At 40.6% G+C, this 25083-nt stretch overlaps 1 protein-coding gene and 2 long non-coding RNA genes across 6 annotated transcripts in view; 1 reads left to right on the top strand and 2 right to left on the bottom strand.

The window, feature by feature from the left end:
• The window catches only part of LOC129059049 (uncharacterized), a 20876-nt gene extending 18505 nt beyond the window's left edge, over positions 1 to 2371 (bottom strand). Inside the window, exons 1-2 of the long non-coding RNA XR_008524669.1 lie at positions 1896 to 2371; positions 494 to 806 (exon numbers count right to left, since the gene is read on the bottom strand). This is a non-coding gene — a long non-coding RNA (uncharacterized LOC129059049). The remainder of the gene's footprint in view (positions 1 to 493; positions 807 to 1895) is intronic.
• On the top strand, positions 1179 to 23397 carry CYP2U1 (cytochrome P450, family 2, subfamily U, polypeptide 1). Of its 4 annotated transcripts, XM_054554241.2 has the most exons (7): positions 2497 to 3070; positions 11365 to 11454; positions 16110 to 16745; positions 18500 to 18661; positions 20481 to 20648; positions 21070 to 21088; positions 21379 to 23397. In XM_054554241.2, the coding sequence occupies exons 1-7, from the start codon at positions 2581 to 2583 to the stop codon at positions 21470 to 21472; spliced, it is 1659 nt and encodes a 552-aa protein (XP_054410216.1). In that variant the 5' UTR covers positions 2497 to 2580; the 3' UTR covers positions 21473 to 23397. The 4 variants fall into 4 exon arrangements, with proteins under 4 accessions (XP_002815089.5, XP_063579636.1, XP_054410215.1 ...); XM_063723566.1 differs by lacking the exon at positions 11365 to 11454 and having other exon boundaries at positions 2474 to 3070; XM_054554240.2 differs by lacking the exon at positions 21070 to 21088 and having other exon boundaries at positions 2478 to 3070.
• LOC129059048 (uncharacterized) overlaps positions 6542 to 25083 on the bottom strand; it is a 54424-nt gene continuing 35882 nt past the window's right edge. Inside the window, exons 2-3 of the long non-coding RNA XR_008524668.2 lie at positions 7420 to 7506; positions 6542 to 7114 (exon numbers count right to left, since the gene is read on the bottom strand). This is a non-coding gene — a long non-coding RNA (uncharacterized LOC129059048). The remainder of the gene's footprint in view (positions 7115 to 7419; positions 7507 to 25083) is intronic.

Consider the following 25083-nt stretch of genomic DNA (forward strand, 5'->3'; position numbering starts at 1 on the left):
ATGTAATTTGGGGAAATTCATCCTTAAGGAGCACTGAATGAGCTGTGTCGTTTCACGTTTAAAATAGTGTATCCAGCCGGGCATGGTGGCTGTCGTCTGTAATCCCAGCACTTTGGGAGACTGAAGTGGGCAGATTACCTGAGGTCAGAAGTCCGAGACCAGCCTGGCCAACATGGTGAAACCCTGTTTCTACTACAAATACAAAATTTGCCGTGCGTGGTGGTGCGGGCCTGTAATCCCAGCTACTGGGAGGCTGAGACAGGAGAATCGCTTGAACCTAGGAGGCAGAGGTTGCAGTGAGCCGAGATCGCACCACTGCATTCCAGCCTGGGTGAAAGAGTGAGATTCCATCGCAAAAAATAGTAATAATAAAATAAAAGTGTATCCATATTATGAACAATATCACTTCCTGTATTCGTTTGCTAGGGCAGCCATAACAAAGTACTACAGACTGGATGTTTTAAACAACAGATATTTATATTTATATCCTCACCGTTCTGGAGACTAGAAGTCAAAACTCAAGGTGTCAGCAGGGTTGATTTCTTCTGAGACCTCTCTTCTGACTTGTAGATGGCTGCCTTCTGTGTCCTCACATCCTCTTCCCTCTCTGTGTCCTTATCTCTTCTTTAAACACCAATCATATTGGTAAGAGCCCATCCACAGGACTCCATTTTAGCTTAATTACCTCTTTAAAGGCCCTTTCTCCAAATACAGTCTTATTCTGAGGCACTGGGGGGTTAGGACTTCAACATACAGCGGTGAGGAGAGGCCGAATTCAGCCCAGATTTCCTATCTGCCCCACAGAGCTGTTAACCTAGTGAAAATGAGAGATTTAGGAAAACACTACACATGCAGTTACATCCTGTACAACATAAAAGAGCAGCTGTTGGAGTTGTTAAATTAGTCACAGCTTCAACTATTTTAAAATCATTTATGAATTTAAATTGCTTGTATGGGATGATGTATATAGTGGCTACTGTTTTAGAGAGCAAAGCCCTAGAATCAGATGACATCCAGAATGTCAGGTTGAAGATCATATCTGCAAACAAGTAGTTTAAATTTTAAAAAACTTCTCTTAACAATTCAAAAATTCAAAAAAAATGAGAAAAGTAATCTCACAAGTAGTGGTTAATTATAGAATATGAGAGGTGTGGAGGTTTTTTTTTTTGTTTGGGGTGCATAAGCTTAAAATAACATGAAAAGCATGTCAAAAAGAATATGAGAACAGACAGTGGACTTGAAATTTAACACATCCTACTGGCATCACTTGTTTATAGAAAAATAAAATGGATCATGTATTTATTTAAATAAAATAAAATAGAGGACTCACTATGCTTTCTTTGGTCACATTTTTATAGGTACAGCGTGGTGTTCAAACTTTTAATGGAGAAAAATGAAAAGGCTAGAAAAATGGCCCAGTACAGACAATTCTATGCTCAACCCAACTTGAACAGAAACTACAGGATTTGGCCTAAACAAGACAGAAAGGGAAGCCCTTATCAGGAAAGCCATTATCTGGGAAAATTAAATAAAGTAAGACTTTGTTTTTAAAGTATTATACAATTCATATCTAATATTTCAACCTCAGCCTTTCAAGTGTTGTCTAACACCAATAATATTGCCACCCCTCCCTCAACCGGTTATTTTCTTTTCATATTTCTAGCTACTTAAATCCACCAAGCAAATTCTGGTTTCGCTATTTCTGGATTTAAGTACATTTTGTAATGCACCCAGGCCACACGCAGGAACGGACACAGCTTTCGCTCTCCGCGTAAGTTTTCTAGCCCAGGGCAAGCTCTCAGAACGTGACTCCTCGTGCCTCACTGCCCGCCCCTCGCTCCCCCCACTCCCGCCATCATCCCTTCCGCAGCGTTGGCTGCCAAGCCGACACCCACAGATTCTGCATTCTACGGCTTCCCAGCATCCTGCTGTCTCTGCGTGGAGGAAAGGGTGCTGCGAATCCCGGTTTGGATAAAGAACCCCGTCTTTTCACTACCACACCGAAGCATGCAGGAATAGGGCGTTGACCCCATTCTCCCAGCTCAGGGTACAGGTGCTAAGGCCGAGCCATCTCACGGGCCTGGTCATCAGTTTCCCGCACTCAGTACAGATCCCAGCACGGTTTATGCGCTTCACAACCATGCGTTTGTGTTTGTCAACTGACAAAAACGAGTGATAATGACAAACGAATGACACAAGGGAAACCAACAGCCAATCAGAGCGCAAGGTTGTGTTGCCAGCATCCCAGTTTCAGGGACAGTCACCACCAAGCCCGACCCTGCAAAAGGGCGTAACGGGACTTCGGGGCAAACTTCGGGGCAAACTTCAGGTCCCGCTGCCGCTCGCCCGCCAACCCCCTCCGCCAGGGAGCCGGCGCGTCTCCAGGTTCCGCCCAGGCGTCGCTGAGTGGCGGCGGCGGGGAGAATGCGCGCGGCGCAGCCAATCCGGGCGCGCTCCTGCGCCCCCTGCCCGCCCCCGACCTTCCAGCGCAGAGCAGGACACTGGCGCCGCGGGGCACGCAGCTGCGTGCGCGTCTCCTCCGGGCAGCAAAGGGAACCCCAGGCCGCCGGCGCCCCGACCATGTCTTCTCCGGGGCCGCCGCAGCCCCCGGCCGAGGACCCGTCCTGGCCCGCGCGCCTCCTGCGTGCGCCTCTGGGGCTGCTGTGGCTGGACCCGACCGGGGGTGCGCTGCTGCTGTGCGGCCTCGTAGCGCTGCTGGGCTGGAGCTGGCTGCGGAGGCGCCGGGCGCGGGGCATCCCGCCCGGGCCCACGCCGTGGCCCCTGGTGGGCAACTTCGGTCACGTGCTGCTGCCTCCCTTCCTCCGGCGGCGGAGCTGGCTGAGCAGGAGGACCAGGGCCGCAGGGATTGATCCCTCGGTCGTGGGCCCGCAGGTGCTCCTGGCTCACCTAGCCCGCGTGTACGGCAGCATCTTCAGCTTCTTTATCGGCCACTACCTGGTGGTGGTCCTCAGCGACTTCCACAGCGTGCGCGAGGCGCTGGTGCAGCAGGCCGAGGTCTTCAGCGACCGCCCGCGGGTGCCGCTCATCTCCATCGTGACCAAGGAGAAGGGTGAGCCGAGGGTCGTGGGCTGTGGGTACGCGGATGCCGCGGATGAGTCTCCAGGTGCACGGGGACTGCAGTTCCTGTGCCCCTTCCGGCCGCCCGCGCCTCCAGCCTGCTTCACACCTGCATCCTGAGCTAACAGGTGATGGTGGTGGCGGCGCTTCTCCTTACTGATGCCTTGAAGATCTCATCAAGTAGTGACGGACGCGTGACTTGCTCATACTCCAAGATCAGAAGTAGAAAAGTCATCCGGAGATTGAGGGAGAGTAATAGGGATGGCGGGAGGACAAGGTGGCAAGCCAGGTTCCATCTTTCCAAAAGTAGTCTTCCCTGCCACCAGCTGTGACCTCAGAGAGAAACTTTGGCCCCCATATTAGAAAGAGGGAAGGATATTCTTTTTACCTTGTGGGTTTCGAATGTAAGAATTTAAGAAGATATTTTCCAATGAGATAAAAAGTCCAGAAAACACAGAAGAAGCCTATTACCAAATCTCAGGCGCTGGTTCATAGCCTCTGATTCCTGCATATGGGAGTCTAAATTGGACATTTTTGCGGATTGGAAAACGTGTTATCTGCTGCAATAAAATGTCCAATCTAACCTGTCTCTACTGTCCCCCGTTGTCTTACTGGCTGGCTTAGGTCTCTGACTTCTTTTCTGAGTCACTCCTACCCATCAGTCAGGTGTTAAATGCCTTTTCCTCGGGGAAGGCTTTTCTCACAGCCTCTGCAGGTAGGGTAGGCTCCCTTGTTAGAACCAGGTCCCTTGCCCAAGCACTTTTCCTTCACTACGCTTTTCAAAACTGAAGCTACATAACTTTATGACCTTGGGCCTGGATGTCAGTCTTCACCACTGTTCTGACATCTAGGAGGACAGTCATTACTGCCTGAAACATAGGAGGAGCTCAAGTATCTATTAAATAAATAAATGCTATTTCCTGCCCCTATAACATGGCAAAGAGAGATCTAGGCTTTTCAGAATCTGATAAAGCCAGAGTTTTGCATCAGGATTTTAAACGGAAAAGACAAATATTGTATGATCCACTTATATGAGGTGCCTCCTAGCATAGTGAAATTCATAGAGACAGAAAGTCTCAGTTTTGCAAGATGAAAAAAGTTCTGTGGATGGATGGTAGCAATGGTTGCACAACAGTGTGAAAGTACCTAATGCCATTAAGGTGTGCACTTAAAAATAGTTAAGATGGTAAATTTTATATGTATTTCACCACAATTTTTAAAAAAGAAAAGCAGGTAGGTTTTCTCCAGGCAGCCACGAGCTCAGAAGAGAATTCTAGGTAGAAGCAGTATTACGAAGGCATGCAGTGGATGAGGTGTGAACTGTGACATTTGTTTTTCAGTGGGGCATTTAAAGTGTTATGATCTTTATCCCTACTCATTTAAAATCCTTAGCATAATGTCTTAGTGTTCACCCATGTTGTGGCATATGTGAAAATTTTCTTTTGAAGACTGACTAATATTCATCATATGTACAATCATCCCTCCTTATCTGTAGGGGATTCCTTCCAGGACCTCCTGCAAATAACAAAACCCTAGGATGCTCAAGTCCCTGATATAAAATGGTGTAGTATTTGCATATAGCCTACGCATATCCTCTTGGATACTTTAAATCATCTCTAGATTATTTATAATACCTACAATGTAAATACTTTGTAAATAGTTGTTATACTGTATTGTTTAAGGAATGACAAGAAAAAAAAACCTACACGTTCAGTACAGATGCGGTTTTTTGATCTGCGGTTGGTAGAACCCACAGATGTGGAACCCATGAATGTGGAGGGTCGACTGTGTATAACACATTTTGTTTACCCTTTCATCCATTGATAGACATTTGTGCCTCCACCTTTGGGCCAATGTGAATAATGCTGCTATAAATAGAAGGGTGCAAATATCTGAGTCCCTAGGAGTTACTTGATCATGTGGTAATTCTAGGTTTAATTTTTTGAAGAACCATCATACCATTTTCCAGTGAGTGCACCAGTTTACATTCCCACAGGGGTCCCAATTTCTCCACGTCCTCACCAACACTTCTTTTTTTTTTCCACACTTGCTTTTAAGATTGGGCTTAAATGTTACCTCTTTGAGAATGTGTACCCTGAGATGCTTCCCTACCTGCAGAAGGAGATGAACTTCTATGATACCACTGTTTCATTTTAAGACCTTCCCAGTCCCTTCTAATCAATCCATAAGTCTTATTGACTCCTACAGCAGATATGTGTGCTACATCCATCTACTTTTCTCCATCTCTACTGCCAGCACCCTCATCCAAGCTACCATAATTTATTTATTTTTCTTTTTTTTCTAAAGCTACCATCATTTCTAATTTGATACTTTAGAACCCTCTTAACTGACCTGCTTGCTTCCGCTCCAAATTTTCATCCACAGAGCAGCCAAAAGTATCTCTTACATAAACCATGAATCAAATCTTGTATCTCTCTGGCTGAAACCAATTGCCTCCCCACTCCTTACTTGACCTACTGTGGCCTGAAGGATCTGGCTGCTGCCTTTCTCTTTTTCAGCTCTCCCTTCACTTGTACATTTCAACCTGGCCTTCCTACTCTAGACACACTAAGCTGATTTCTGCCATGCCTGGGCCTGCCTCAAGGTACGATGTTTGTCTTCTTTGGGCCTGGAATAACTTCTTACTTGACTGATTGCTTGTCATCCCTCAGGCCTCTCAGGCCAGTTGTCACCTTTCAGTGCTATTTTGGTCAATGCCCAGTACCACCTCTTATTTTATCTCATTCATATTTTTCTCATTAAACACTGGCAAGTATTTAGCCTATGACCACTCCCACCTCTCAATGGAATGTGAGTTTCTTTAGGGCAGAGATTTTGTTCCTTTTGTTAACCACTGTATCCCTACTTCTTGGCACAGAATAGAGAACCAAAAGATGAATGAATTCGTGCATACAAGCTTCTATTGGTGTATGTATCACATTTTATTGTAATTTGTTTTGTGTGTCTGTCTCTTCCTCTGGATTTCTTAAGGTAGGAATTAGTTTCTTCTTTGAGATCTCAACAGTATAATTTCCAATTCTTAACAAAACAGTTTATCAGAGTGCTTCTTGGTGGCTATTGTTTGGTTGAGAATCTATAACAAGGTCATTTCTAAGCATTAGTTGGATGACTGCTTACTATTAAATCTCTATTTAGAAAAGGGCTGGGAGCTTAGGGGCAATTTGGTGCTTCAGTAGTATCTCAACTAAAGTATTTATTCCCCCAAGAGACAGGAGTTTCTTAGGCAACACTGCCCTGGTATGTGTTGGGTGAATGTGCTGTAAAAGAATTAATGAGAGAAATTTCAGTGGCTGGAGAAGGTGTTGACAAGATAATACAAGGCAAGAACCATATGGCACGAAGTAAATGCTTGTGGAGTTAACTTGGAATAAAGAACAGATCATCTGAATAAGAAAGTGTAGCTAGCAGAGGATTTTTTTTAATAGAACTTTTTCAAGAGTGAAGAATAAAAAGGGAGGATGTGAATTTATTTCAAGATGATCATCAAAGGATGAAGGAGCAGATGGGTTATGAGTGGACTTCCCAGATCAAGAAATGGACAGCATTATCAGCCTGAAGAAGAGAGGCCACTGTGAGTGACTACAGTCAAGATGCTCAGCTCAGCAAGACTTGAGGACAGCTCAAACCATCTTTGGCTACTGTGCCCAGTAGCAAAGGAGTAAATGTGATAGTGTCCAGAAACAAGATGTGTAGGCCATAAGAGAAAAGAAATTATGTTAGGAATTAGAGGCCAATAACATTATTCAATATTTATTATTTTTTGAAAGAACTTTGCTGCTGAAGTTGGTGAGAATAGCAGAGAAGGGTATGTTTCATAATGCGAAGAGAGGCTAGAAATAGTTGACTTAATACATTTGCTGAAAGGTTCCAGAATGTAGGAGTTTTATTTGTTATGTTTAAATTTTTCAAAATTTCATGATTAGACAAGTTGGTCTTCTTCTTAAGCCCATAAAAACTACAGTAAACTAGATAGGCCATAAAGATGCTGTGTCCATCATTCTGATTGATTCTTTTCCTAAGCACAAAAAGAAAAGAAAATTACAAAATCAGAGCTAAGGCTACCAAAGGAGTGTTTCACTCTAAGTGTGCTGATATGGTTTGAAGGTGTCCCCAAATGTTTATGTATTAGAAACTTAATTCCTAATGCAACCGTGTCGAGAGATGGGAACTTAAAAGATGACTAGGTCATGAGGGCTCTGCCCTCATCAATAGATTAGTGCTGTTATCACCAGAGTGGGTTAGTTATTGTGGGAGTGGGTTTCTGATAAGAAGGATGAGTTTGGCCCCCTTTCTCTCTCTCTCTCTTTCATCCTCTTTTACCCTTCTGCCTTCCACCATGGGATGATGCAGCATGAAGGCCCTTGCCAGATGCCAGTGCTATCCTCTTGGACTTCCCAGCCTTCAGAACTGTAAGAAATAAATCTGTTCTTTATAAATTACCCAGCCTGTGGTATTCTGTTATAGCAACACAAAACAGGGTAAGACATGTGATCTGTTTGTTCTAAAAGGTTTGTATACATCACATTTTTATTTTAAAATATTCAAATATAAAGCTTAAAGAATAGTATAAACTTGATTATCTGCAGCTCAAATTTGCTTCAGATTTAAAAATAACACATAGCTTTATTTGGTATGTTCTTCTAAAACTTGCATATGTTGGATACTTAAAGTATCTTTCTCTAACTAGCTTTTGTTATTTAAAAGTGTTATGTTTTAACCATATTATGCAGTATTCCACTAAATAGAATAAAATGGTATCATATTCTCTATTTCACTGTTGATAAAAATTAGGTAAATTTTGGATTCTTTTGCTCTTACAAACTATGCTACCACAAATGCTTGTAGGACACTAGTCATGAAAGTAGAAGAAGAAACACTGATTTGACTCTTAAAACCTGATATGGCTCGGATAATATCACTGGAGACTTGGAGCAAGAGTCAAAGCAAGTTGCAAAGCCATAAAAATAGAAGGCAAAAAGAAATTTTGAAGAATTTTAAAAGTATGGGATAGACCAGTCTGATATATACCTCAAAGGGGAACAAGATGCAAAATGAAATTAGAAAATGAAGATAAACAGAAAATGAAAGTTCATCTGGGGAATTTGAAAATGAATGAGGGAAACAAGTTAACTGAGTATGCAATAAAATAGTTATTTGAAATGATTTTGAAATAGTTATGCATTCACATTGAGACAGCCTGAATTCTCCCTAATAGGAACACTTCTATGATCCCATGGAAGGAAAGGGTAAATGTAATCAGTGTACAACATCCTCTCTGTTCAGTAGGTAAAGAGATATATGTGGTCAATGTAGAATTGCTTCATGTCTAATGTATTTTGAGTATTTTTATTATAGTAGTATATGTTACTGGAAAACAAAACAAGGAAAATGAAAAAACGGACTGAAAATCGTCTGTGATCAGCATTATTTTGAGATTGTATTGACATTTTCATGTATCACCTTCCAGTCTTTTTTCTGCATGTACATGTATTTTTTTTTTTTTTTTTTTTTTTTTTTTGAGATGGAGTCTCGCTCTGTAGCCCAGGCTGGAGTGCAGTTGCGCAATCTCAGCTCACTGTAAGCTCCGCCTCCCAGGTTCACGCCATTCTTCTGCCTCAGACTCCTGAGTAGCTGGGACTACAGGCGCTCGCCACCACGCCCGGCTAATTTTTTGTATTTTTATTAGAGAGGGGGTTTCACCATGTTAGCCAGGATGGTCTTGATCTCCTAACCTCGTGATTCGCCCACCTCAGCCTCCCAAATTGCTGGGATTACAGGCATGAGCCACCGCGCCCGGCCCATGTACATGTATTTTTAGAAATATATTTGCCTCCTTAAAATGGAATAATTTTCATAATTTTAAAAATTGCTTTTTATCACTTAAAGTATTATGAACATATTTTCATATTATTAAATATCCTCGTGTAAAGTTCTTAGGAGCTGTATAATATCTGTTTGTGAGAATGTATCAATGTCAATTTAGTCTATACTTTATTTGGTTTGAGTTGGGTTTTTATGTTTCCACTACCTAGCACCTGTTCCTTGGACAAGAATACCCGCTTCTTCTGAGCAATTCTTTTTTTCTGACCTCAGTCCCTTTTACCCTTAACTGTGGTTGAACGGGAGATGCCGTATCTTTACATAAACTCACCTTCTTGGCCACAGTGATAAGTTGAGGGACACACTGACCAAAAGTGGACTGATCAGAATTTCTAACCTTTTTGTAACTGGTTAACCTGTAGGCCAGGCACAGAACTCAACAATTCACAACTATACATCACATAGTTTTGGGATAAGAATAGCATGGCGTAGTTAGAAACCTCAAGCCACAAAATAAATTTAAGTTATCTCAAGTTGGTATCACCGCAGGACACCTTACTGAAGCATTTGAATCCTTCCCCAGAATTTCTCAGGTTGAATCTAGAAAATAGAGGGCTTTTCCTTTTGGTGGTGAAACTGGGAAAATAGGCATCTCAGGATAGCTCATGTTTCATTGAAAAGCTGGGTTGCAGTTGGAAAGAATGAAGTCAGAGAGAGAGGAGGGAAAAATAGATACAGGGAGAAAGAGTTCTGTGACACTTAGTATTCCCTGAGGTGGCAATACCCTTTCCTTCCTGTTTTTTCATTCCATAGCCTAACTGGCCTGTTCGATGAACTAGCTTGAGGGTATATTTTTGTTATTCTGAAGCAAAAGAGTCCTGATTTTTGCTTCGGGGCCATTTTGTTAGACCAAATATTTCTAAAATACAAATATGTAGTTTAAAAATGGTTAGATGATAAGATCAAGGACCTAACAAAGGAAAAATAATGTTTTTTGATAAATAGGACAAAGCAGAGATGTTATATGTGATATATTAAATAAGGAGAGGGCCAGGCGCGGTGGCTTATGCCTGTTAACCCAGCACTTTGGGAGGCCGAGGTGGGTGGATCACCTGAGGTCAGGAGTTCAAGACCAGCCTGGCCAACATGGTGAAGCCCCATCTCTGCTAAAAATATAAAAATTAGCCGGGCATGGTGGCATGCACCTGTAGTCCCAGCTACTCGAGGCTGAGGCAGGAGAATCGCTTGAACCCAGGAGGCGGAGGTTGCAGTGAGCCGAGATCGCGCCACCGCACTCCAGCCTGGGTGACAGAGTGCGGCTCCGTCTCAAAAAAATAAACAAAAATAAGGAGAGAGGGTAGGTGGGATTGGTATCAAATCCTGAAGCTGGTGTGGAAGACCATATCTATCCAAGAGAAGAGGAGGCCCACCAACACTTGGCCTCTGAATACTCTGCAGCAGAAGACTTGGTCATGGTTAAAGACAGGAGGAATGATTACACTTTGGTAGCCTAGAAAATAGTTTATGGGCCTTTATTACACAAAAGGAGAGTTCTGGTTTCAGGAGTGGTTAAGGCATTTCCATTCCTTCTTTGTCTCAACAATCACATACCATACCAGAGGAATGTTGAACAGAAGCACACACTCTATCCACATTGAAATGAAATGACACATCTACATTTCTGCACCACAACATCTGAAGACAAAGTGGCTATATGATTGGCAAATGACTTAATAGAATGGAGGATGACTACACCTAAGCATCTACAGAGGGGAATGCCAGTGGAGTATGAGAGGACAGAATGAGAACTACTCCCCTAGTTTACCATGCAGAATCTCAAAACGGGTTAGAAATTGGAGGTACCAGTGATCATAGGAGACAGAAATGAGCCAGTAGACTGAGAACAAGGATAGTTTGAAATGGCACATAAAATAAGATCAGGTCCTTATCACTGCCCCCACCCCTGCAGAAAATAGTAGGTAGGTGCTCTGGAGAGCCTTGGCTGGGAGATGGGGGGTGGGGAAGAGATATGGCCTGGCAAAATGAAAAGTTGCTTCTAGACAAAGACAGAACTCTTGAAATGCTTCAACTGGGTGAAAGTTTGACAAAGAACACTCAACAACCCTGGCCACCAACAAAAGAAAACAAGGACGTTTGTCTGTTTTGGCCTGGACCTTGGCATAGAAAATGTTTTCCCACCCCTACTCTAAGTGGCAACTATATACTTGATGCTGCCATTTCTTCTTTTCTTTCTTTCTTTTTTTTTTTTTTTTAGACAGAGTCTCACTGTGTCACCCAGGCTGGAGTCCATTGGCGTGATATCAGCTTACTGCAGCCTTGACCTCCCAGGCTCAAGTGATCCTTTCACCTCAGCCTCCCGAGTAGCTGGAACTACAGGCTCAAGCCACACACCCAGCTAATTAAATTTTTTTTCATTTTGTAAAGACAGGGTCTCACTGTGTTGCCAAGGTGGTCTGGAACTCCTGGGTTCAAGCAATCCTCCCACCTTGGCCTCCCAACCTGCTAGGATTACAGGTATGAGCCACCATGCCCGGCAGATTTTGCTATTTTAATGCAAAAACAGCCATAGAACGTATGTAAACAAATTAGTGTTACTCATGAACCGGCTGTGTTTCAGTTAAACTTTATTTATAGATCATGAAATTTGAATTTCATGATCTATAGATCTATAAATAGATGTTTTTGCCCCTTGATTTTACACTAAAGGAAAGATTTAAATTTCATATGCTTTTCACATATCACAAAATAATATTTTGTTTTTTTTCAACCATTTACAAATGTAAAAGCTAGTCTTGGCTCTCTGGCTGTACAAAGGCGGCAGGCTGGATTTGGCCTTTGGGCTGTAGTTTGCCAACCACTCAACTAGACTTTAAGTAAGCATGTTAAAAATGTAAGAGTGAACATTCACCCTGTTTGTCTCAACCTAAAGGAAGGTGAGAAGGAAGGGGGAAAAGAATGAACAAAGCAGATAAACAAATCTCAAAATAGTATGTTAGAAATTAGTCATTAGAATAAATGTAAGAGGACTAAACTTACTGGCTAAAGGACAGCTTGCCAGAATGGATTTTTTTTTATATCCAATTATATGTTGTTTTAAGAGACATAATCTATCTTCCCCAAAAAAGAGACATTCCCCCAACATAAGGGTACAGAAAAGTTCAAAATGAAAAGGTTTTACAATACTAAGAAAATACTTTAAAAAGAAAAGCTGGTTCTTTTTTGACAAAAGATACTCTAAGTGATACTTTATTGTTAAGAAAAAGGAGGGCATTCATGATAAATGGATCCACTTTTAAAAAATTTAAAAAACAGGAAGATAGAATTCTAAGCTTGAATGTACCTAACAATGTCATCTAATATATGTCGTAATTAACAGCATATATATATATATAAATCTGTATAGCTACATTGATATTTATCTACCTTTAGCAAAAACTTACAGAACTGTAAAGAAAAACTGATAAACCCACCATTATAGCAAAATAGCGTAATACAAGTATTTGGTTGAGAGATCAAGCAGTTAAAAATGTGTTAAGGATACAGAAAATTTGGCTTTGACCGTTATCAAGCTTTCTCTGTTGGACATATAGAGAGGACATATTCCTCAAAATTACTTGGACAAACATTCTTCTCAACTTTATTTAGAAATTTCAATGGCCACATACTAGGTAAAAAAGCAAGCAAATGTCAAATGTCAAATATCAGCATAAGATAAACCAGGTAAGGTAGCAAAGACAACTCAAAATAGAAACTTTTTTTTTTTTTACTTAAAACCAAATAATGAAAATACATGGAAACAAGACTTGTGAACTGCAGCTAGAGTAGTACCTAGACAGAGGCAAATGTAGAGCTTTAAATTATTTATTAAGATAGAGGTCTGAAAATTAATGAGTCAGATGGCCAACATTATGTATTATAAAAAGAAGAGAATAAACCTAAAGGAAAAGAGAAACATGTTCCAATTTTAGATAGATTCTTTCAGAGACAAAGACTACACCCTGGCTTGTTTTAGGAGGCCAGTATATTCAAGACAAATACAGCATGAGAAAGGAAACTTATAAGCCATTATCATTCGTGAATATACTATTTTTAAAAAACTTACATTAGGAAACAAAATCCAGCAATTTTTTAAAGAAACTTAAAAACAAGCAAGATTAGATTCATTCTTAGATTACAAGTTCAATCATCATAAAGAAGGCAGTTTTCAAATTAATCTAGAAATTAAGTGTATCTGCATGAGAATGGAGACATAGACACTACAAAGTGGGCATCCAAGCCAAGTTCTGCCAGCAGAAATTCTGCCTCTCCTGGGGTCTTGGTGGCCACATCCAGAGACAAAACAGGCTCAGACTGGGGATGGGGCCTGGGGGTGAACCCAAGCCCTCCCAGGAGACAACTTAGCTGCCAATCACCACCTGTTAGGCTCCTCCACCCACTGCCTGCACCTCAGCAAATGCCTCCTATGCTCCGTGGATCCCCCAGACCTCTGTGTTTAAAAAAAAAAAAAAAAAAAAGAAAGAAAAAAGAAATTAAATGCAGTTCCAACCAAAAGCCCTAAATAAGTTTGAGAAACTGATTTTGAAGTTTTTGAAACAGTTTTTAAAAAGAACGAGGTTTTGTAGGGAAGAGGGGACTTCCCTATTAGATATAAAAAGTTACTATAAAGTCTTTATATCTTATTATAAAGTAACAGTAATTAAGACAATGTGCTTTGAGCACAATGATAAACACATAGACCAATATAACCAACTAGAAAGCCTGTAAACTGGCCCACCCCTATGTAGGAAATGTGTATCAGAGACAGCATTACAGATTGGTGGTGAAGGGTGATGTGGAGTGGGGACCGTTTGACAAATGATGCTTGAACAATAGGTTGTCTACATAGGGAAAAAAATGTTTGGATTCCTACCTCACAATAGGTAGAAATACCTAACACAAATATAAATTCCAAGTAGATTATAGAAACTTAAATGTGAAAACAAAATTTAAAATTTTTACAAGAAAATAGAGAATGTGTTTATGAACCCATGGTAGGAGGAGATTTCTAAAATAAGATATGCAGCACAAATCAAAGGATTGATAAATCCAACTATACTTAAAACTTCTGCTTATCAAATAATACCATTTAGAAACTTAAAAAATCACATGATAAAAGATCTGCTGTGCATTTCAAATGCACAGCATTTTATTTTTATAAGAAAAATAAAATTGCACAGTAGATAAATGCAAATTACGGAATAGGAAATCTGGCCAATAACCATATAAAAAGCTGCTTTGACCCACTGGTAACAATCAGAGAAATGCAAATAAAAATCAGATGAGATACGTTCCAGCCTTCTGATTGACAAAACTAAAACATTGACAAGTATCAAGTGATGGCAACTATTCTGAACAAATGAGAACATTTAAACACTTCTGTGAACACACTTTCAGAGTACTCTCCACTTCAGAGAGTAATCTGCAATGTCTAGTCATACTGAATATGTACATATCTTACGACTCATCAGTCAGTCCAGTCTTAGCAGTGTCTTTAAAATTCTGAGGAAGTCCAATGGTAGAATAAATATCACACATAATCTTTAGAAATTTGCCTCCCATGCATCCTTTCTCAGAAGCTACTAGAGGATGTGCTTCAGCAAAATGAGAGAGTAAAACAAAGAGGAAGAAATATAATTCAGGAAATGGGTTCTGACACAAAAGAAAATTCCCAAATGATAACTAATAGAAGTCATAGCACCTGAACCAAAGGCCTACAGAGCAACCACTGCAGATTTGAGCAGACATATGGAAGATTCCAGTGAGGAAAGTGGAACTGATAAACTGTCTGATACATTTGACTGCATGGCTGTTTACATTGAAAGACATTTTGTAGGGATATTAAAGAATATGAGAAAATATAACCACAAAGCAGGGTCTTTATTTCGTTTGCAGCTGTGTCTACTGCACCCCCATGCCTGGCACATAGTAAGAATTCAGAAGTAATGTGGGAAGCAAGGAGAGCTAGCCAAAATGATAGAGTACACCATGGAAAATAGGATGAAATAGGTGACAGAAAACAAAGAATATTTGAAAACAATTTGATACAACATCTGGGAGCAATTTTGTGGGGTTTGATGGTGGGATGTATAAGTGAAAATCAAATAGGATGTAGTTGTGGATGACCTTAACAAGTTCATATGTTTTAAAATCAGGGCTGCTGCCAACAACAGACATTTTAGATTACCTGCCAGTTACCAGATTCCAAATTTTGATGTCCAATAGTTCTAATCTAGTTGGCTATTCATTTAGTCAGCTAATATTTAACAACCGCTCCTATGTACCAAGCACCATGCCAGAAGCTGGATTTTAATGGTAAGCACAATGAGATATCGTCTCTGCCCTCATATCAATCTGTTGCTATAATTATCCTTCAGTTCAGAATGTTTAGAATATAGGTGTTTAGAATATGGGGATATATAGCCTGAAATATTTTTCTGTCTTTTTTTCTTTTTTTAGAGACAGGGTCTTGCTCTGTCACCCAAGCTGGAGTGCAGTGGCATGATCATAGTGGACTGCAGCATCCAACTGCTGGGCTCAAGTGATTCTCCGCGCTTAGCCTCTTGAGTACCTGGGGCTTACAGATGCATGCCACCACACCCGGCTAATTTTTTTTTTTAATAGAGATGGGGTCTTGTTCTGTTGCCCAAGCTGGTCTGGAACTCCTGGCTTCAAGTAGTCCTCCCACCTCAGCTTCCCAAAGCTCTGGGATTATAGGCATGAGCCACTGTACCTGGCCACCTGAGAAATTTTCTAAGCCTGGATTCACTCTTATGAAATATAATACTTTGAAATGCACAATAACTTTGAAAATGAAACTCATTGATTTTCATTTCACCAGGAGTTACTATCTATAATAATAAGCTTTAGAGCAAATTCTCCTTAGATATGATTTTTGTTATTATTAGAAACACATACTATCTTGATAACTAAATTTTGCCAATCATTCTTCTTGACTAGTAGTCTTTATATATATATATAAAGACTTTATATATATATATATATATATATATATGTATAGGAGGAGTTTTCCATAAGTGACTTGAAAAATACAGAATGCACTCCATGGTAGGTCTGTTCAGTGTTATCAGGAATGCTGTTTCTCATCTTCCTTTCTTGGTGTTGCTTTGCAGGGGTTGTGTTTGCACATTATGGTCCCGTCTGGAGACAACAAAGGAAGTTCTCTCATTCAACTCTTCGTCATTTTGGATTGGGAAAACTTAGCTTGGAGCCCAAGATTATTGAGGAGTTCAAATATGTGAAAGCAGAAATGCAAAAGCATGGAGAAGACCCCTTCTGCCCTTTCTCCATCATCAGCAATGCCGTCTCTAACATCATTTGCTCCTTGTGCTTTGGCCAGCGCTTTGATTACACCAATAGTGAGTTCAAGAAAATGCTTGGTTTTATGTCACGAGGACTAGAAATCTGTCTGAACAGTCAAGTCCTCCTGGTCAACATATGCCCTTGGCTTTATTACCTTCCCTTTGGGCCATTTAAGGAATTAAGACAAATTGAAAAGGATATAACCAGTTTCCTTAAAAAAATCATCAAAGACCATCAAGAGTCTCTGGATAGAGAGAACCCTCAGGACTTCATAGACATGTACCTTCTCCACATGGAAGAGGAGAGGAAAAATAATAGTAACAGCAGTTTTGATGAAGAGTACTTATTTTATATCATTGGCGATCTCTTTATTGCTGGGACTGATACCACAACTAACTCTTTGCTTTGGTGCCTGCTGTATATGTCGCTGAACCCCAATGTACAAGGTAATTAATAGGTGTTTCCTTTGTTCATGGCAAAACCAGGTAATTTAAATCAGGATTAGCAACCTCAGTGATCTGGTGGCTTCTAACACTGAGCAATGTCTTCAGGCTGGCAAACAAATACTTGTAACTCATAGGGAGTTGGTAAGATGTTAACAGTGAAACCCAAGTTTCTAGACAGTAGGACTGAGGTCATAACTTACCCCTGCTTAAATCTCTACGCGTCTGATTCTGTGTGAAATCTATGATCAGGAATGACCTTTAGAGAAGAACATTCTAGAGCTGAAGGGAATCATAATACTGATCTGAACACGTCTTGTTTTTTTGAAATTGGAGAACAGAGACTCAGAGAAGTTGTGTGACTTTCACAAGGTCACATAGCTACTTCTACCACCTAGTCCCAATAGATACTGAAAGTCCATGGCAGTTCAGAGTAGAAGAATACAGGGAGGATGGTGTATTATTAGTTTCTGTTGCTGTTATAACAAATTACCACAAACCGAGTGGCTTAAAACAACATAAGTTTCTTAGAGTTCTATACATTGTAAGTCTGATATATGTCTTATTGGACTGAAAATCAGGATGTTGACAGGGCTGCATTCCTTTCTGGAGGGTCTAAGAAGAATCAGTTTCCTTGCTGTTTCTGGCTTCCACAGCTCATGGCTTCCTTCTGTCTCTGAAGGCAGCAGTGTTGCATCTCTGTAACCATTTGTTCATAGTCACATCTTCCTCTGACTCTGAACTCAACCGGGAAAGGTTAGCTGACTTAAAAACCCATGTTCTTAGATTGGGCACACCCAGGTGACCCAGGATAATCTTCCCATCTCTGTGTCCTTAAGTTAATTACATCAGTTTAGTCCCTTTTGCTATGTAAGGTATTATGTTTACAGACTCCAGAGGATTATGGTGTGTACATCTTGTATGGGCCCATATTCTGCCTACTATAGATGTGATTATACCTACCTGTATTAGTTAATTATTGCTGGGTAGCAAACTACCCCCAAATTTGCTAGCTTTACAAAAACCACCGCCATGTATTATCTTCCCGTTTCTGAGGGCCAGGAATCCAGGAATGACTTCCAGTTTAGGATTTCTCATGAAGTTAGAGTTAAGATGTTGGCTGGGGCTGCAGACTTGAATGAGACCAAAGAATCCAGGTCCAGGGTGGCTATCCATAGTCATTGGCCAAGTTCCTTACCACTGTGACCCTTCCATAAGGCCACTTCACTTGGTGGCTTCCTTCCCCAAAAGTGAGCAACCTGAGAGAGAGAAAGAGTGGCAAAGATGAGGAGCCACTCTGATCTCAGAAGTGACATGCCCTCACTTCACCCTTATTCTCTTGGCCACACAGACCAGCTTGGTAGAGTAGGAGGGGACTGCACAAGGATATAAACCACAAGAATGGGGAATATTGGGGGCCACCTTAGGCTATCACATGTTGTCACAGTCTACTTAGAGTGTCAATCCCATGTTCATATGAGAGTATGACTTAGGATGCTCCTGAATCCAGAGTGTTTTCTCTTTGGCCCCTCTGTTACACTATCCCACTTCTAAGTCACAGAGTGGCACAGGCACCCTGGGGCTAGCTGTCTCTACCTGAAATGTCCTACCAATGCTTCAATTTCACTGAGGCAGAGTCAGGCCTGAACTGCCAACTGACCAGTTATGTATTAGTGGTGATGGAAAGTATGCAGAGGAGAGCACGTTCAACTCTCTTCCATGCTTATCTTCTGGTTTATTCTTCCCTTTTTACATAGAAAAGGTTCACGAAGAAATTGAAAGAGTCATTGGTGCCAACCGAGCTCCTTCCCTCACAGACAAGGCCCAGATGCCCTACACAGAAGCCACCATCATGGAAGTGCAGAGGCTAACTGTGGTGGTGCCGCTTGCCATTCCTCATATGACCTCAGAGAACACAGGCAAGTCCAGGGTCTTCCTCTTTGAATGCCCTTGACGGAAGCAGGGCCCTCTAATCCAGGGTAGTTGAGGTGAGGGGTGTGGTGACTGTTGTCTAGCTTGATCCTTCTGAAGATTTAGCATTGTGTCATAGGTAATAAAATGTCTAGGGAATGTTCAGCACTCCGCTGTGCATCACTGGTTGTACTAGAATTCTACCACTGCTTAGTTTTACTAGTAGCTCTGTTGCCTTCAGAGCATACACACTTATACTGGCAAAACAAATAATGTCGAAATTTAAATTGGCTATGTTGGCAGAAAAAGCTCCAGAATTGACAAAGGCACCTCTCCCTCCTTTTCATGGAGGTCAGAAGAGCTCATCTAAATGTGGATTAAGGATTTTGCCTGAAAATTATCTTACTTCAGCTTTTAAAATTCTGCAGCTGAAGCGTAAATATTAAATAATTAGAAGGCCGAGTATGGTGGCCCACACCTGTAATCCCAGAATTTTGGGAGGCTGAGGCAGGTGGATCACTTGAGGTCATGAGTTCGAGACCAGCCTGGACAAGATGGTGAAACCCTATCTCTACTAAAAATACAGAAATTAGCCAGGCATGGTGGTGCACAACTGTAGTCCCAGCTACTCAGGAGGCTGAGGCAGGAGAATCGCTTGGACCTGGTAGGTTGCAGTGAGCTGAGATTGTGCCACTGCGCTCTAGCCTGGGTGACGGAGCAAGACTCTGTCTCAAAAAAAAAAAAAAAAAAAAAAAGGCCGGGTGCGGTGGCTTACACCTGTAATCCCAGCACTTTGGGAGGCCCAGGAGGGTGGATCACTTGAGACCAGGAGTTCGAGTCTAGCCTAGCCAACATGGCGAAAACCCATCTCTACTAAAAATACAAAAATTAGCCAGGTGTGGTGGCACACTCCTGTAGTCCCAGCTACTCAGGAGGCTGAGGCAGGAGAAGAATCACTTGAACCCAGGAGGCAGAGGTTGCAGTGAGCCAAGATTGTGCCACTGCACTTCTGCGCTTCAGCCTGGGTGACAGAGTGAGACAGCCTGTCTCAAAAAAAAAAATAAATAAATAATAATAATAATAATAATTAGAAGAGCCCATCTTATTCTCAAGTCACCTGTTTCAGCCTCTCACCTACAGTGAACTCTGTCTATTTGGTCATGTCCAGACTCTCTTTAAACATCCCTATTAACAAGGAATTTACCTCTGGAGTCAGCCCATAGTATAATGGGCTTAATCTAGTTTTAAGACAGTTACAGCATGCCGTTGCTTATACATGACATTGGATCACTTAACAGGTTTTTTTTGGTACAAGTTAGATAGACTGTTTATAGTATCTTTTGGGCATTGTTTAAAGCGCATATTGACTTGTCAGCTGGTAAGAGCCAGGGTTGGCTTCCCTGTATATGTCTTTATCTTAGTTTACCTCCTCATTACATTGTTGTATGGACATAAATGACCCTGTAAACTAAGTTTTATACATATTGGGAATTTTAATTTTTAGGGAAAGTTTACTTGAAATGCCCTATTTTTTCTGTTTTAGTGTTTTCTCTTCATTGTAATGTTTTTATAGTTTTATTTATTAATTCAGCATTCATTGGAGCACTACCTGCTCCCTGTCTCAGGTGGTTCCTGGGATGGTGCGGGGAGAGGGATGGCAGTTGATAAGATCTTATCCCTGCCTTCAAGTACCTCACAGTTTGGTCTCAGCCAATTAAAGTGCTAGGTATATAACTACATTTTTTTTTTTTTTCAGATAATGATGTTCAGGGAGAACTACTAGTAAAAGCATACTGAATAACACCCATATGTTTTCTTTTGTTTTAGTGCTCCAAGGGTATACCATTCCTAAAGGCACATTGATCTTACCCAACCTGTGGTCGGTACATAGAGACCCAGCCATTTGGGAGAAACCGGAGGATTTCTACCCTAATCGATTTCTGGATGACCAAGGACAACTAATTAAAAAAGAAACCTTTATTCCTTTTGGGATAGGTCAGTTACTTTTTTAAACTGCATAATTTTTAAAAGAAGTAGAACTAAAATAATATTTTATTATTTCATGTTGTTTTAAAAGTGTTTCTTCCTTGGCAAGCTAATATATGAGAAGGGACCAATAATTTAGATAAGGCATCTCCACTATGTTCATTTCAGATTTTAATAAAGCAGTTGGTTTTAAATCTCTAAATGTGACTAGAAATTTTACTTTCAGAGCTGATCAGGTAATTTTGGGGAGTCCCAGGGAGCTACTGAAGTTAAGAGCAATTTCTGATCTGGTCTGGTGGGTGAGAGGATGGGTTCTCTAATCTCAACAGTTCCTCTTTTAGGTTCCTAGATTAGGAACATAGAATTCTTTCTATGGAAAAAGGGAGGCTCTAAGGATTCTTATCTGATTTTTTTTGCCTTAATCTTCCAGGTAAAAGCGAAGGAAAGAGGTAAGTAGGCACGGAAGAGACAGGATAGCTGCCACATTGGATCTGTCTCTGATTCCTGTCTAGAATGAGGATAGGTTTTTATGAGTAAGAGTTAAAATATGGATTTGATATGTAAAAATTCTGATCAGCAAATGCTGTGGGAGGCTATGTGGTATATATGGCAATTTGACTTAAAAACTCCATCTGCATTTAGAATACTCAATTTAGATATTTCATATAAATTTGTACTTTTTGAAATAGGAGAAGGGATGGTATTATAATCCTTCATTTTTTTCTGATCTCATTTTTAGGGAAGCGGGTGTGTATGGGAGAACAACTGGCAAAGATGGAATTATTCCTAATGTTTGTGAGCCTAATGCAGAGTTTCACATTCGCTTTACCTAAGGATTCTAAGAAGCCCCTCCTGACTGGAAGATTTGGTCTAACTTTAGCCCCACATCCATTTAATGTAACTATTTCAAGGAGATGAAGAGCATCTCCAAGAAGAGATGGTAAAAAGATATATAAATACATATCCTTCTAAGCAGATTCTTCCTACTGCAAGGGACAGTGAATCCAGCAACTCAGTGGATCCAAGTTGGGCTCAGAGAGGTCGGAAGGAGGGTAGAGCACACTGGGAGGTTTCATCTTGGAGGATTCCTCAGCAGGATACTTCAGCCATTTTAGTAATGCAGGTCTCTGATTTGGGGGATAGAAACCAAAGTACCTAGGAAACGGGATATCTGGATTTTACTTGCAGTGGCTTCCACCAATGGGCCGATCTTCTCATTTCTTAGTGCCTCAGAAATCCCATATGTAAAATGAGAGTAATAAAACTTGGCTTCTCTCTACCTCTCAGCACTAATGATGGTCAAATGCCTTACATCTTTTCTGATATCTCTAAAATGCTGTTAAGTTCTGGAGAAGAACTTCAGGAGAAGAAGACCTATCAGCTGGCTTTTAAAGACCTGTGACAACATGAAAGTGGTGTTCAGCCTAGAATGCTTTGTCAGAGATGGGTGTGGATTTAGGTTATACTGGGGGAGAACTTTTCTCAGCACAGATTCTATGCCAGCTTCTTTGGGCTTGTTCTGTTACTATCTTTTTGTTTATACTTTTTGTAGATGTGGGATGAAGTGGACTCTGTCATGTATATTGAGGAAAAAAGAAATTATAATTTTAAAAAATACCTTGTAGGATTATTATCTAAATTTATATGTCTACCTTCTACTACAAGTACAGGAACAGTGAGCCTTGCTACTTCTTTAGTAGCTTCATGGCATAATTCCTTTCTACTGAGTTATTTGCAAAGATGCAGCTCTACCTTTTTACTTAAGGCCTGAATGGTGAGCATGGGGATTTTGATACTGGGACTCATCAAGAAAGGATTCTGCTTTCAAACTATACTGAACATTCCTGTCCTAGCCTCCCTGCCACCAGGCCCAATGTATCTGATCCTTGAATATACTCTCAAAGAATTCACTCTCTTTTTATTAAGAGAACTAAATTGTTTCTAAATGTAGATGGTCCCTCTGGAAGAGCAGTTTTCAGCAGGGTTGGTAACCCCTTCAGAGGGACTTTGGAAATGTGTGGGTATGTTTCTTGGTTATCATAATGATGGGGGTGCTACTGGCCTTCTGCTGCCATGGAACCAGGATGCTAAATGTCAAGATAGTCCTATACAGTGAAGAATTGTCCTGCTCAAGATGCCAGGATTTCCCCCAGTGAGAACATGCTCCAAAGAACGACCACCCCTTTCTTTTATTCTCCCACAGTGCTCCATGTACAGAAGTAAGCATAGCAGTCATATGAGCAACCATATTCCTGAACCTTTCCTCATGCTGGCTCTACACTTAATCCTTTACTTGTATGTTTCTGTAATTCTTACAGAAATTCTATTAAGAGGGTGGCATACTGTAGTGGATGAAGCTGAGGCTTATAGAAGGTAAGGCACAAAGTTAAAAAGTAACATCACTGGATTTCAAACCTACTGGTCTCTGTGACTAAAGAACACTTTCAGAACCACTTCTCGATTCTGCCACCACTTGATCCCATAACAGGCTACCCCTTGGCCTCATGCTGGAGTTGTGTGTGTCCGTCTTCATCCCAGGCTGAGCTCCTTGAGGTTAGGATGTTGTGCTGTTTGCCTCCCTCACAGTGCCTTGGTCTTAGTGGATGCCCAGTCGTCTTGTGAATGACTTTTAAGAAGTGTACTTAACAGAAAAATCCCACCTTATTTGAATAATTACAAGTCATATTTTTGTTGCTTAAAGGTGATAAATCAATGTATGTTATTTGTTAATGTCCATTAAAGCCAATTTTTTAAGAAATTACTGGACTTTTGTGTTTATCATTTAAAACAACCATTTTAAACAAACTTAGAACGATGCCTTAGCTGTTTATATGTAACAGAATGTAAGCTCCCTACCACCTGGAGACTAGGCCATATCCAGGGACCTCTCATTCACTTTCCTAAAGGAGAGAAGCAGCTATTGCTGTTCCTACTGATAGAGAAGAGGGCAAGAAAAGATCCAGAGTGGCTGTTACTTTGAGAATTAAACGAAAGATGAAATTCTGAACTTAAAACACTTCTGTTTGACTGGCCTCCTATAACTGATCCCCCTTCTTTGTTCTGTTTTCCAGATAAATGGAGACACCAGATCTCCCTAACCTCTGACTTCTGCCGTTAGCCATACTCTGTGTAGTTAAATCTCAGTCTGGGAATGGCATTCCAGGGCAATTGTGAACATGAGGCTAGATTTTTCCTTTGATTTAGCACATTCCTAGGCAGACTTCTGCAAGCTCAAAAAATGAAAATAATATCTGCTTAATCAAAACATAATCAGAGGAAGAAGAAAAAATATTTTAAAATAATTGATTGATTTTTGACTCTACATTCTTTATCTACCATTCTGCTCTTTTCCTTTTTAGAAATACTACTAAGCACTTTCAGTATAGATAAATGAAATACAGGCTAATCTTTAGGTGTCTTAGGAATTTTTGCTTTTTGAAAAAGAAAAGCTAATAGCCTAACTGCAGAGGAACTGAGTGGATGGGGTAGCTACTGTATAGATTTTTAGACGAGATGATACAGTGTGGATTACACTGTACCTTGGGCGGGACAGTTTGTTCTTGATATGGAATTCATATGCTTTTGAATTGCACTAATAACTCAGCATTAACAAGTGTATTACTCCTTAAATTATACATGCATTTTCAATATTCCTAACCAAATAGTTAATAGCTTATTGAGAAGAAGTCTGTTCTTGGAGAGATGTTGAAATTAGATATTTATTAAACTTTAAAATATAATGCCTTAAGCTGTGGCACTTTAAAAACATCTTTATATGTAAATTGCTAAAAGGCCTGTTAATGCTTTTCTCAGACATATTGGCATTTTACAATTTTGCACATCATGGTTTATTTGAAATCAAAAAATAACTGTACTTTGTTTTATAAGTCTACCTAATATCTCATTTTTGATTCTCATCTTTAGCACAGTTTTGTTGCTTTTATTAAACTATTTTAACTGAGAAAGTGTCATGTCTGTTTTTTTGTTTTGATTTAATTGCTACACAAAATTTTGTTTTACGAGATATCAAGTTAATGTAAAAAGAAAATAGGCTTCCAAAGACAGATGTCCACAATAGAATGTAAGCATGGTCCTTAGAAACAAGGGTAATTCTTTTAAAATTTCCCCATGGAGTGAAGTTCCTTAGAGGACTGCATCACCACCCAGGTGTCTTATATTCCCTGTGGAAGCCCAGCATGAGTTGGGAGGAGATGGGCCCACATGAGCCTGCTGTGGCCAAGTATTGAGTGTGGTCTCACACTTCCCAGCTCAGGAAAAAGAGCTTTTTCATACTTGAACCATACTTTGCCTGTGGAGGGACCCCCTGCCAGCTTTTTCCACGGCCTACTCTTCTTCCTGAAGTCACAGCTCAGACAGCATCTCCTCAGAAAGGTCACCCACCATGACATCCAAAGTGGCCTTTCCTGAGAACTCCCTAATCTCA

This window comes from Pongo abelii, chromosome 3, assembly GCF_028885655.2.
Source record: "Pongo abelii isolate AG06213 chromosome 3, NHGRI_mPonAbe1-v2.0_pri, whole genome shotgun sequence".
In the NCBI taxonomy this organism is placed as follows: domain Eukaryota; kingdom Metazoa; phylum Chordata; class Mammalia; order Primates; family Hominidae; genus Pongo; species Pongo abelii.